Here is a 12,808-nt window from a genome sequence, read left to right on the forward strand (position 1 = left end):
ATGATTGATTGCATGCTACTTATCTTTTGCTTTCTTCTGTGAATTTAGTGGAATCGATAATAATAATAATCGAATCTCTCAATTGCATAAATCACATACATGGTATTGGGAATTGCTGCTATAGTTTGTACTTTTAATATCCGACAGCATTTTTTCTTTGTTTAGTAAATAAATAAGGCTTACAAATTGCTCACTTCAAGTTTACACATTCTTGATTATTTGTTTCCTACTGCAAATTTTGTGAAACACTGCATACTTCAGGTTTGTATTTTCTTTATAGTTTGCTTCCTGCTGCATAGTTTTGTGAAATTGGAATTAAGTAAACAACGATATCCATTATATTAATGGCTAAAAACCTTTCGATTGCATACTCCGGGCTGCTTCTGAACAACATTTGATTCCAAATGTCATTCTCTTGGCTATGCTTTAATTTTTTCATAACTATAACTATATCTATAGTTGTGGTCAAAGGGGCAAATATTTTGCACATAAACTTGTCTAATGTGATAGAAAGATAGGGGAAAAGGTTTTATTTACAAGGTTTGTTTGCCAGAATTTGTATAAACAAGTTTGCTTGTGTGATCACAATTAATGATTAGGCGGGCAAATATTTTGCACTTCAATTGTTTGAATGTTACAAAAGTTCAATATAATTTTTAAGCAAAGAATATAGAATGAATTTGTACAGCAATTAGACTTAATTCTTGATTGCAGACAAGTAACAAAAAAGAAACGTTGTTGAACTAAAGATTTTTATGTTCAAATTTTATAGTTTGTACAAAGAAATTGAAAAATTTGTATGACAATTTGCTTATTTGATTTGGTTGAATTGGTTAAATAAGCAAATTAAGTTTTTTAAATAAAAGTAGAACCATTTATAAACCACACTAGTTTTAATTGGTTTGTACAAACAGGTGAAAGAATTTGTATAGTAATTTGCCTGTCTGACCAATATCTTAGATCTTGCAGTCAAAAGACAGAAACATTTCTAATTAAACAGTTGAGTTTCTTTAAAGCGAATCTCTTAATTCATTCCTGTGAAGGAATTTGTATAATAAATATTTGAAAATAAATAAAAATAGCTTTAAAAGCCCGAATTTAATTTTGTTTTTTTCAAAAGGAAAAACAAACGATCCTTTTGTTCGATTTGTAAAAAGAGTGACAAAGAGCGCAAACTATTTGCGCGTCTGACCACAGCTTTGGTAGCCTAAGCTCTTGTATAATGTCTAATTGTGATGTGTGGCTTATAGTGTATGCATAAATTATTGTATATGTATGTAGACTGTGTACATTAGCTGGTTTATGATGGGTTTATATGTATAGTATATATATAGTAAATGTATAGTATATGTATGGTATATGTAGAGTATATGTATTCTATGTAGTGTTTATATAAAACTTAATTCTTAATAAATTGCAAGACCAGAACAATACAAACATACTATATATATATACGAGTATTATTCATAAATATATCAATATTTAGATAGAATAGTACAATAAATTGAAATACATACAGAACTCATACACACACACAAACACATGAATACACACACGCACATATTCGTATAATCAAACCAGCAATTACCTGTCTCCACGTGAGCTTTAAACAACTTCATAAATTCACACACACACACACACACACACACACACACACACACACACGCTCGCATACATACACACTTCATGGGAAATATTTATGTATAAATATAGGGGGATTTGAACGAAATAATCAACTACGTATACATATGTATATATAGATAGGCGTTGTATATGGGCATATAAACATATGCATATGGTAATATGTATGTTATATATAATAATTGTATATTTATATATGTATGTTTATTGGAACAATTGGAACGCAATTTCAATTTCAATTTCGTTTCATTCATTTCACTTAATCTTAAAGCCGACTATAGAAACTTGTACGACTGCTACAGCTTAGTTATGTGATTGATTGGTTGTCGTAGTTGTTGGGTCCTAACCTTATTTCTAATATAATGCCATCGCAGACTTACCATATTGCTTGGTGCGGACGGGTATGGGCGGTGTTGTGGCGCCCTCGCCTCGTTGCGAACGCGCTGCCAGCCATATATAGTATAGGGTATCAGGATACAAACCATCAAGCGTATAGGATTCAAGGTTCGAAGTGCGCCTAAATGCATATTAGAATCAATGTAGTATGTATTTAGATGTATTTATAATTGGCTGAAGCTGTCAAACTCACTTGTGATGATCCTGATTGGCGTATGTATCGTTCCAGTAAAGCTCGTAATGCACAATATTCTCACTGGAATGTGTCGGCTTCGACCATTGCAGTGTCACTGCGGTCTCGCCGATATCAGTGGCCCGGAAATTGCTCGGTTGTGATGGCACACCTGGCGAGTTGTGCGTAAATGTTGGCCAAGTTTGTTTGGTTCGTTTCATTTCGTTGGGATTCGATTCAATTCAATTCGATACGATTCGATTCGGTGGTTGTTTGGTTGGCAATAATGAAACGGAAATTACGGAAATTAAATAAAATACAAACAAATCAATGTGGCATTTATTTATATTTATTCCCCCACCATCATGCAGATGGTATGCAGATGATGATATCTACATATTCGTACTAACAAACATGCATTTGTTATTTGCCTGTTTGTGGCAATAAATGGGCTCAGCCGAAATTGATTGTGGTACGCATTTGTAGGGTTCTGGATGAGAGAGGTAATGTGAGAGTTGAATAACCATGTCCTGGTTAGAGTTAATCCTAAACAATTGATGAGTTCATCAGCTGCACCTGAGTTTACATAAAAATCAAGGGAATGTCATTAAAACCTTTAAAAGCCTATGCGCCTTTGTTTCTTGTGGTTTATTGCGATTTCAAGCTCTAAGTTTGCTAAAACTGTAAGTTATACTAAGCAGTTAAATGAATATAATCTAAATGTTATAATATAATCTAATCTATGACATATGTACATTATATATAGTCCTTGCCTACAGAACCAGTGCAAAGCCGTTAAAGTTGCTCTGAATATTCCTCAACATACACTTAAAAGTAACATGGATCCTAAGTTGATGGAATATATCAGAAAAAAACTTTAAAACAAAAACAATACATCGCTAATTCTTTGCATATTCATCTTTGAATCTGATATATACAATACAAATGGTATAAATCGTTGCATAGTTGTTGTAAAATAGTTAATAACTTTCATTTACTTGAACCTACTTATTACTGCGGATTCTGTTCATATGCCAAACAATTTGTACAGATATTTTATTTCTTAATTTTTCTGACTTTCCTAGTGCGACAAGAAAAACTCTTACTAGTCACAAAACATAAAATTATTCGTTTATAAAATTTGAAATGATTGACTAACCTACTCAACCTATTTTTTAAAATTTAGACTTTAATTTTTTGGATTTTGTTATGCATCGAATATAAAATGTAAAAAATAATGTTAGTTACATATTCGTTTTGAACAATAAGTTACATTTTAGGATGCACTACTAAGTTTCTTCAAATCCGGTGGTAGTTGACTTCAAAGGCGAATTGCATGAATAAAGAATTGCTTATATTCTTCTTTATGTAGAGACAGTTGTCCTTCGAAAAGGCCGGTATTTAACATGAAAACAACTTCTGCTATCAATAGTATCAATATTTCGAGCTATCTGTAATAAACTTAAATGTTCTGCGACCTCTATAGCCTATGTATTTAATTTTTCATTGAACCGGGTTGAGTTTGGCCAAAAATCGGAAAATACGCCATATTCAAATAAACGCATTTGAGATTGGGGTTTGGTTCAGGAAATTCATAACAGCATAGAACTTTTCAATAAGCCTAAGCGCATTAGGTAACTAAGTAACTAGCATATGCGACTAACTAAGCGCTTTAAGTTGAACTCATACACACACACACACACACACACACACACACTGTCATGAGGAACATGCATTACCAACTTAGCTTGCATATTGAAGTACGACAAATGCAATTGTCGTGTGCGAACCCAGCCCACAATAACGAACATATGTATCTGTGTATATTCCTGAGGCCATAACCACATATTCAGCACCAATATCTGTATATGTAAGTATGTATGCATGTGTAATAGCTACATAGGCAGGCATAAATATTTCATTACTACGACAGACATTTCGCCCGACATTTCGAATTATAATTAAATAATTGGTGTGATCTATGCACAACGATTGAATTGGGCAATTAAATTGCGCATATTTGCTGTCCACTGCACAATGATGATGATGATGACGATGGCGATGGCGATGATGACGATGATAATGCCTAATTGAAGCTGATTGCTCTATCAATTTGCTCACCTTGCTGTGTCTTCACCTGGACCGGTGTGGACATGGGACCGGCACCCATGGAGGTGTACGCCTGCACGCGCACCGTATAGATGGCGTGGGGTGTTAACTCAGATACTGTAGTCAGTTCGCTGTTATCAACCATTTGAGACATCCAAGAGGCTTCCGGCTGATTTGAGTTTGTCGTGTAGTACACCTTGTAGCCCTGCAAAGAGAGTGATACAGAGAGAGTGAGAGTGGGGGAATGAGTGGGGCTGGGTTTCATATAAATGCGTCTAATTGCTGGCCACATAGGCCGCATAGGCCACAAGCCAAAGCTTGTTAGCCAAATTGTCATTTGAACTTTGCATATTTGTTTAAATATTTACGCATTGACTGACTACTGATAACCAAGAATTATTGCTTGTGGTCTCAGATTTTGAACTTTATAATTTGGTCGTACGCTGCAACTACTACACTACTCTCGACCACAACAATTGTGGTTCAACAATTTAGTCGATCAAATGGCTGCCAGTCCAGTCCAGCCCAGTCGAGCTGAGCCGAGCCGAGTTGTGTCGAGTCGTGTTGCTTTGATTTCATTTCCATATTTGCATTTAAACGCTCACTCGCTCGCTCCCTCGCCCGACTCCCTCTGCTGTCCAAATTCCAAACATGGCTAACGGCATTTGGCAATTTCCTAGCCACTGCCACTGCCATTGCCACTGTCGACGTGACAAAGTGGTAGTCGGTGGAAGGACTGGCTGGCTGGCTGGCTAGCTGCTCGTTCCGTTCGTTGTTGCTATTGCTTTTGAGGTTTAATATGCGAGCTCGATGCCAGGTACTTACGGTCACTTGTCCATTGGGCGTCTCTGGCGGTTCCCAAGTAATAACCATGGTCGATGAGCTGAGCGGGCGCACTTGTACATTACGAGGGGCACTTTCCATTTCTGTGTAAAGTAGGAGAGCGAAACGAATGGATGAGTAAGCAGTTACTGGCCTATCGATGGGATTAATAAAGGGTTTATCTTTGCTTTAGTTACACCAGTTAATTGTTGTGCCAGCTACAAAACACGTTATTGTAGTGCCTGTGGAGCAAGAACCCTGATCTCATGTTATTGGCTTACAAGTTAAGCGCTATCAGTTGATATTTGAGTCAAAGATTTTCCCCAAAATATATACTGCAAACAAAGCGGGTACGGGTAGTGATGGAACCTTAGTTTATAACTTTAGGAAAGTTTATTCCATATATATATAACTGTATACAATATTTTCATAAATCTATCGAGGCTTCTAATTAAATTGAATATTAAATATTTCCACTGCTCACAAATAAATATTTAAACAAACAAATATTTACACTCCTAACAAATAAATACTACTCTTTACTATTTCCACGTAAATGTAAACCCACTATAAAAAAATGCTTTGTAAAGGCTCTAACATTTCGTTTTCCACAGCGTTTTTTAAATGTAATTTAAAGCTAGCCACACATCAACTAATAACCACAAGTAACAGCTAGCATTTTCAAGCTGGTCCAAAAATGTTAGCCCCCTTAAAGAGTTTGCAAGAAAGCTCTGCCTCAGCCACTGTCAAGTCAAAGTTTCTGTCAAGATTTTTTCAACCATCCTCTGCAGTCAGTTGCATTTCTATTCAAAAATAGCATCCATTTCGTTTCATTTCACTTGACTTCGGTCCCATTTAGCTGCACCTTCAACAATTGCGCTGTCCGAATTGTTGTCCGTTTCAAATGCCAAACATGCATACTCGCATGCAATTTGTTAAATGCATTAAAGCATTGACCAGAGTCAGATTTAGTTTGGACCATCAAACCTCATATTACGGCTGCACAAATGTTTTCGAAAGCAAACAACCATCCATCACAATTTCGCCAATGAACTCTGTTGGCCGAAGCGTGAGTTGCGTGTCCATACGGCATCTATCTCCGTATCCGTCTATTCATACTATGGCCGTCTGGCCGTGTGGCCGCAACTTTTTTGGCCGTTAATGTGAAAATTTGCAACGTTGCTGCTGCCGTCATGACACGGTCGCAGAACAGCAGAACGGCATTATAGTCCGAGTTTTGCATTTATAATGAGCAATACACAAAACTGATTCTTGTTGTTATAGTTGTTGTTGCTCTGCAAAACAATATGCGTATGGAGAGTCCGGCCCAGGGCCAAAAGGTTTTGTATTACCCACTGCCAACATTTCTCCATCACATTCCCAATAAACATATGATTCCTTCGAATGCATTAATCGTACAAAACGTTGCTGTGTGTGTGTGTGTGTGTGTGTTTGTGGAGTAATCACATCATTCAGTTTATAGATCCCCCTCTTTGAATGGCAGGGCTTGCGTCTTGAGAGTGGTTGGGCTCAGTATTTGGTTTCATCATTTTAACCAAATAGTATGCCTACTCACCTATTTGTACATCTACATTCTGAACTGTTTTAAAGCCTTAATAAAGCAAGTAGAACTACAGATCTATTTGTTGTAACTTGCTAAGTTTTGAATTAGTGGAAGTGTGGCTTTGTTGTCGGCGGCTCAAATCTTCATTAATATAGTTTTAATATTTAATAGCTCGATTGTTGTGAACCAATTTATTTATGCAGAGAAGCTGCCTTGTGTGGAAGAAGAAATTCCATTATATATTGAGGGCTGCGCAGTCGCCAGACTAGTGTGTCCAGTAGAATATATTCGTGATGAAAGAATATTTCTTTCTTTCTTCTGTAGCTAAGGAATTCTGCGGCTGGATCCCCAAAGCAAGGTGCGAGAGTTCTGAATAATAGTGCCACTTTTGCTACTGAATGAAGACCCCCTTTTATTCAAAATATTGTTTAAAAAACTTTAACATTTTTCTAAAAACGAGTTGTTTCTTCACAATCACAAGTTAAGACATTGCCTGAATCGCTGAGTAGCCAATCAAAACTCCATCAAGGACAGATTTCTATAATAGGTAGTGCTGTTTTATTGACTGCAGCTCTGTGTGTGATAAACTCGTCCACTTTATCAATCTTTGTTCATAATCGAGTTCTTCTATGGTTTGATTACAGCTCTAATATAGTATGATAACCAATTATATAGCTTGGCTGGACATTTGCTTTTTACTTGTCTTGTTGCTCAATTGGTTAATGGCCAATCAATAAATTCCAATTCCCACAATTTTACTGCAATATCTATAGTACGAGTACATGTGCTACTGCAGCGTTTTGCCCACAATTTATATCGCAAGCATCTCATCTGTTACATAAGTGTTAGTGTGGCTCTGTCTGTGTGTGCCGTTTCGAGCCTGACCTGGTCCTGGGCAGAGTCAAGATTTGCATGCAGCACATGCCCCACTCAAAAATTGCAATAGGTTGTATGGCTGCCTGCTTGGTGGCTTGGTGGCCTGCCTGCCTGTCTGCCCGGATGCCCGGATGCCTGAATTCCGTCTTTTGCCAGCCCCTACCTATGAGGACATAGGAGCGCCAGGAGGACCGGCTGGGTCTGCATGTGCGTGTGGAGAGCGTCACGTAAGCTGCATTTAAGAGCATATACATTACATACGGTTACGCTCCATTAATATGTATCCTTTGCATGCTTGCGCACGCCTACTGCTTATAGCACATAGCACTAAATTCTTACGACACACACACACACACACACACACACAAACAAACACACACTCATACATATTCGTGCAACCACGCCGCCCTCAACATGCAGGCCATACATGTGCAGGCAGCTCCATATGACCTATTACATGACGAAAGGAGCTGTTAAAGAGTCGCCTGAATCCAAGTTGCTGCAGACAGCCAGCTCGTGTAGGCGAATTTGCAAAGGCCAAGATAAAAGGGGCTTTAAAAGTGCGCACCGATTTGCGATTGGTTGGCTGCTTGCCTGCTGCTGTTGAAAGCGAGTAGGGGAGCGCTGATGGATCAACATTTTCACGCTTTGGGAAAGGCTTCGCAGCACTCAAGCAATGCAAAGCCTTAATTATCCTTGCACTAAAATATTTTGAAAGTCAATTTTGTACCAAACGGAATTTACTACTAAGCTTGAAACTTAATATGCAGCCCTATACTGCATTAAGACAGGGCTCCCTGAATGGTGTACTGATTGTATGAAAAAAAAGCACTTTGTGATGTTGTTGGTGATGGAGTTCCATCCATAAAACGAACCGCTACCAAATAATTAGCAGAGAATAGCCTCTGCATAAACAACACCTGAATAAACTATTCTCCTTTAAATTATTGTATGTATTTACAATCAAAATATTTGTAACTTTTGATATTTATGTTTGAAAAGCAATCAAACAAAGACAACAATGAATTACTACTGTTTTTTGAAAGCAAACCAACTTTCAAAAGAGTGGAATGGAATAGAAAACGAAAGCGAACCGGTACCAAATTATTAGCAAATTAAATTATTAATTGTCCTAAACTATTCTCTTACAAATTATTGTATGAAATTACAATCAAATTATTTGCAATTTTTTATTTGCAAACAAACGAAGACAACAATGAATTACTACTGTTTTCTGAAAGCAAACAAACTTTCAAAAGATTGGAAAAATGCAAAAATAAGAACGCAATCCTATCTAGACACGAAACTCTTAAAGCTTCGATAAAATCGAATAGCGATGGAAGAAATGATAGACAGATATCGTGATAGCAATTAGATAATAATTAGATAAGTTCAAATCTTAGTAATAGCTAAAGCTGCGCAAAAAATATAGTTTGTTTAAGGCTGCTCTGCATCCTAGAGCCTGTTTGCAGTTTCTTCTTCTTACCTAACAGCCAAATCGGCTGCTGTTTCTACCTAAAACATGTCGAGTTAACCGATTCTGTGCACACACGTGCTACCAACTCATGACCTGCTGCAACCCTTGCTGCTCTTATTTGGCCATAAACGTAGCTATCGAAATAATATTTTGAAACGATATTGGGCAAGCGATAAGCATAATTGCAGCAATAAAAGTTTTCAACTTTTATACGACAAGCTACAAAAAACAGGCAGGACAGACAGGCAGGCAGGACGGACCGGCAGAGTGGTAGACAAGCGCACGCTTACGCGCAATTTCCAATGCTAAAATAGCGTTGCATACACACAGGCGCACGCACACTGCCACACACAAATACACCCACAAAGACATTGATGCGCATTGAAACGAACGCATAACAATGCAAACTTTATGCGATGTTCGCCGCTCGCACGCTTAACGCGTTCCCAGCTACGTGAGCTCTCGCTTCTTTCCGCCCAGACAGACTGACAGACAGACACACACACATATACGCACACACAGTCAGGCATATATTAGCGAATTCGTGCGCAGCTGCGTATGCAACGATTTTTAAACATTGCATTTACCTTTGATTCTATCTCTGTGTAAAGCTACAACAATCTTTTCCAATACTCTGCATACAACTGGTGTACCCCGAAGCTAGTTGTGTATGTAACAGGTCCCTTTGTCCTGGTGTCAATTTGTAGGACCAGCTGCTGGAGCAATTCAACAGCTACAAATATTTGGGCATCTAATTTTTCAAAAAACCCATGTCCCTAAGTGACAGAGTCAACAAAATGAGATGGGCTTTGATTAGAAAAATATCTCTCTTCGAAAATGAAGTCACTTTATACAATTCCTGTTTCTTTCTGGCGAAATGGCTTGCAGGTATACGAAATAGTCTCATGCTGATTAAGAATATATACTTCATGGAATCGGAGATGCCTCCTTCTGCCTGTAACATACTTTGCACAAACCTAATATAACCCTTTTTACCCAATGGGTATATAAATTATGTGTTATCTGACTTTACTTTCGTCAAAGAAACAATCGCGACAAAACTCACACTTTGTAGCACAATTTTGTTAATTGCGATATCGTAACCAAACAGTAGAACAATATTTATCCGGTTTAATTTCAGGGGTTAGGCTTGGCAATGCTAGCTTTAATTTACAGAAACCCTATTCAAAGGCTAGTTTTTTAATGCAATTTTCTCGCATATTTGTTCAGCATCTATGGATGAAGTGGATAAGGCGTAATATCCGTGCCCAATAACTATTATATTTTTGCGATCAAATAATTTGAACACATATTCTTTAGCTGTTACAAGCAGGTCTCAGAAAATGAACTCCCGAAAGGATAAGCTGTAACATGACACTACCTTTTAATATAGAATTGCTATAGAATTTGATGCAAGTAATTGAAATAGGCCAATTATTTATTATTAGTAAAAACAAATATTCTAGAATAAATGTGTTGTTAATTATTTGTGTGTCTGCCCAGCACATAATTGTTATCGAATTTCGTAAGTATACCCCCAATCTAACTTTAATTAAAACCAATAATGGGGCTTCATTTTAGAAAACTAGTCACAAATAATTATACATTTTCTCTATAAAGTCTTTTTACTTTAAAGACTCCATGCAAAGTGTAATCAAAAGTCGTTCGCGTCCGAGTTCAGCATTCGGCATGTTTTTTTTTGCGGTCAATATTTAGGGCTCTGCTCGCTTTTGTATGCAATTGGTTTTGAAATTGTTTTGGCAATTTTTCGACAGACATAACATTTTGTTTGCCAAATGGATTACGGCAAGTGCTAGACATCGTCTGGGTGGTGTGTGGTACTTACTTGTGCCACCAAATGAGAAATCGCCTAAACGAGCAGCATTTGAGTGGAGAAAAACATTTGGAAAAAGGGTTATTCTAGAGAGCTTCTAATAGCACAAACGAAAGAGGATTTAAAAGCCAAACCAAACCAAATACCAAAAAACAAGAGTGGCAACATGAACTTAAAAGCAAAATGGATAAAAATCCTGTACGGGCGTGCAGCATGTAAGTGAGTAAAAGAGTGAGAGTTAGTTGCTGGTGGTGGCGATTAATCTTTCATTCGATACTCACTTGTCTCACCGGTGGTGCAAGTCGCTGGCGCCGACGGCGGTCCACGTCCAATATTATTCACAGCTATCACATAGAACTCGTATTCGGTGTAGGGACTCAGAGCACGCACCACATAGAACATGGTTATGATGCCGCTTATCTCGCTGAAGGCCTGATTGGCGTTCTTTGGCTTGTATTGGATGACATAGTATTGGAGATCTTCGGGACCCTTGTAGGACCACTCCAGCCGCACCGAAGTGGCGGTTACTTCCGAAATTCGTACATCAGTTGGTGCCGTGGGAAGCGCTACAATCAAAACAGAGTGGACATTCAATTAAATCCGAGGGCGACGACAAAAATTGCTGCTACTTACATTGCACCTTCACCACCGAAACGGCCTCGATTTGGCCCAACGAGGAGGCTGCTATGCACGTGAAGTTGGCGCTCTCCTGTATGTTGCTCAGCTGCAGGACATTGCGTCCGATGGGTATATCGTTTTCAGGTGTTAAATCGGTCGCGCCTGCGGGGAAAGTGGCGTGGGTTAATAATGTTTACATATGATTGTTGTTGCTGTTACCTTTCATCCACTTAACATGCGGCATGGGTGAGCCAACGGCAATGCAGGACAAATTAAGATTAGAGCCAAGCATCACCTCGCTAATGGGCTCTGGGGGCCGTGAGAAGGTTGGCGGCACGCGACGCACCTTAACATACAAGTTTGTGGCCTTGGAGTGTTCGGTGCCGACGGAATTTTCCGCCACACACTCGTATTTGCCTTGATCCTCTTCGCGACTGTTTTCGATTTGCAAGAAGCCTGCAAAGGTAAGAAGATAAAGCGATTAAGAAACGTGGAATAGATACGTTTTAAAAGGCGTTGATTTAATTTAACATCTAGTTAAAGTTAACATTCTTAAGATACATATTAAAGATAAGGTAAGCACCAGGGTTGAGTTAACTGTGAGGGTAGTAGCTAATCATTATTTGTTGCTACCCCTAGAAGAGCAATAAAAACTAGTTTACCTTCGTTGACCTTTTGGGTACAGCATAGAGAATATTAAGATAACCTGAATTATAACCTGATTATCATTTGATCAGTTATAAAAGGGTTACTTATATTACCCCTCAGTTCTACGGCTCGTTAGCTGAACTGACAGTTCAGCGGTTTATAAACCTGCTTATTGGCCAGATTATTGGCCTTCAGCTTAGCTGTTTATAAACTATTGGTGCTTATGATTTGATTATCATTTGATCAGTTATAAAAGGGTTACTTATATTACCCCTCAGTTCTACGGCTCGTTAACTGAACTGACAGTTCAGCGTTTTATAAACCTGCTTATTGGCCAGATTATTGGCTTTCAGCATTACTGTTTATAAACTATTGGCCATCATTTGCTCAGTTATAAAGGGTTTACTGTGTTACCCTTTAGTTAACCTAACCTAACCTAACCTAACCTACCCTTTAGTTCTGCGGCTCATTAGCTAAGCTGCCAGTTCTACGGTTTATGAAACTGGCCAGCTTATTGGCCTTCAGTTTAACTGTTTATAAGCCGTTGGTGCCTTTGTTTTAATAATCATTTTATCAAATTTTTTACTGTGTTACCCTTCAGTTCTTCAGCTTAAGAGCTATTCATAATCTAAAAAGGTATCAATTAGCCTC

General features: G+C 38.1%; 1 protein-coding gene across 2 annotated transcripts in view; it reads right to left on the minus strand.

Annotated features, from left to right (window-relative positions):
* Positions 1 to 12,808, minus strand: part of LOC115626183 (tyrosine-protein phosphatase Lar) — a 186,845-nt gene that overhangs the window by 19,750 nt on the left and 154,287 nt on the right. For both annotated transcript variants that reach the window (XM_030521462.1, XM_030521460.1), the window contains 8 exons: positions 11,729 to 11,965; positions 11,525 to 11,671; positions 11,182 to 11,457; positions 10,904 to 10,927; positions 5,144 to 5,244; positions 4,331 to 4,523; positions 2,231 to 2,381; positions 2,022 to 2,158 (listed from right to left, as the gene is read on the minus strand). In XM_030521462.1, coding sequence (XP_030377322.1) covers positions 2,022 to 2,158; positions 2,231 to 2,381; positions 4,331 to 4,523; positions 5,144 to 5,244; positions 10,904 to 10,927; positions 11,182 to 11,457; positions 11,525 to 11,671; positions 11,729 to 11,965 — 1,266 coding nt within the window. The remainder of the gene's footprint in view (positions 1 to 2,021; positions 2,159 to 2,230; positions 2,382 to 4,330; positions 4,524 to 5,143; positions 5,245 to 10,903; positions 10,928 to 11,181; positions 11,458 to 11,524; positions 11,672 to 11,728; positions 11,966 to 12,808) is intronic.

The sequence above is a fragment of the Scaptodrosophila lebanonensis genome, unplaced genomic scaffold, assembly GCF_003285725.1.
Source record: "Scaptodrosophila lebanonensis strain 11010-0011.00,11010-0021.00 unplaced genomic scaffold, SlebRS2 tig00000080-arrow-pilon, whole genome shotgun sequence".
Taxonomy (NCBI): Eukaryota; Metazoa; Arthropoda; class Insecta; order Diptera; family Drosophilidae; genus Scaptodrosophila; species Scaptodrosophila lebanonensis.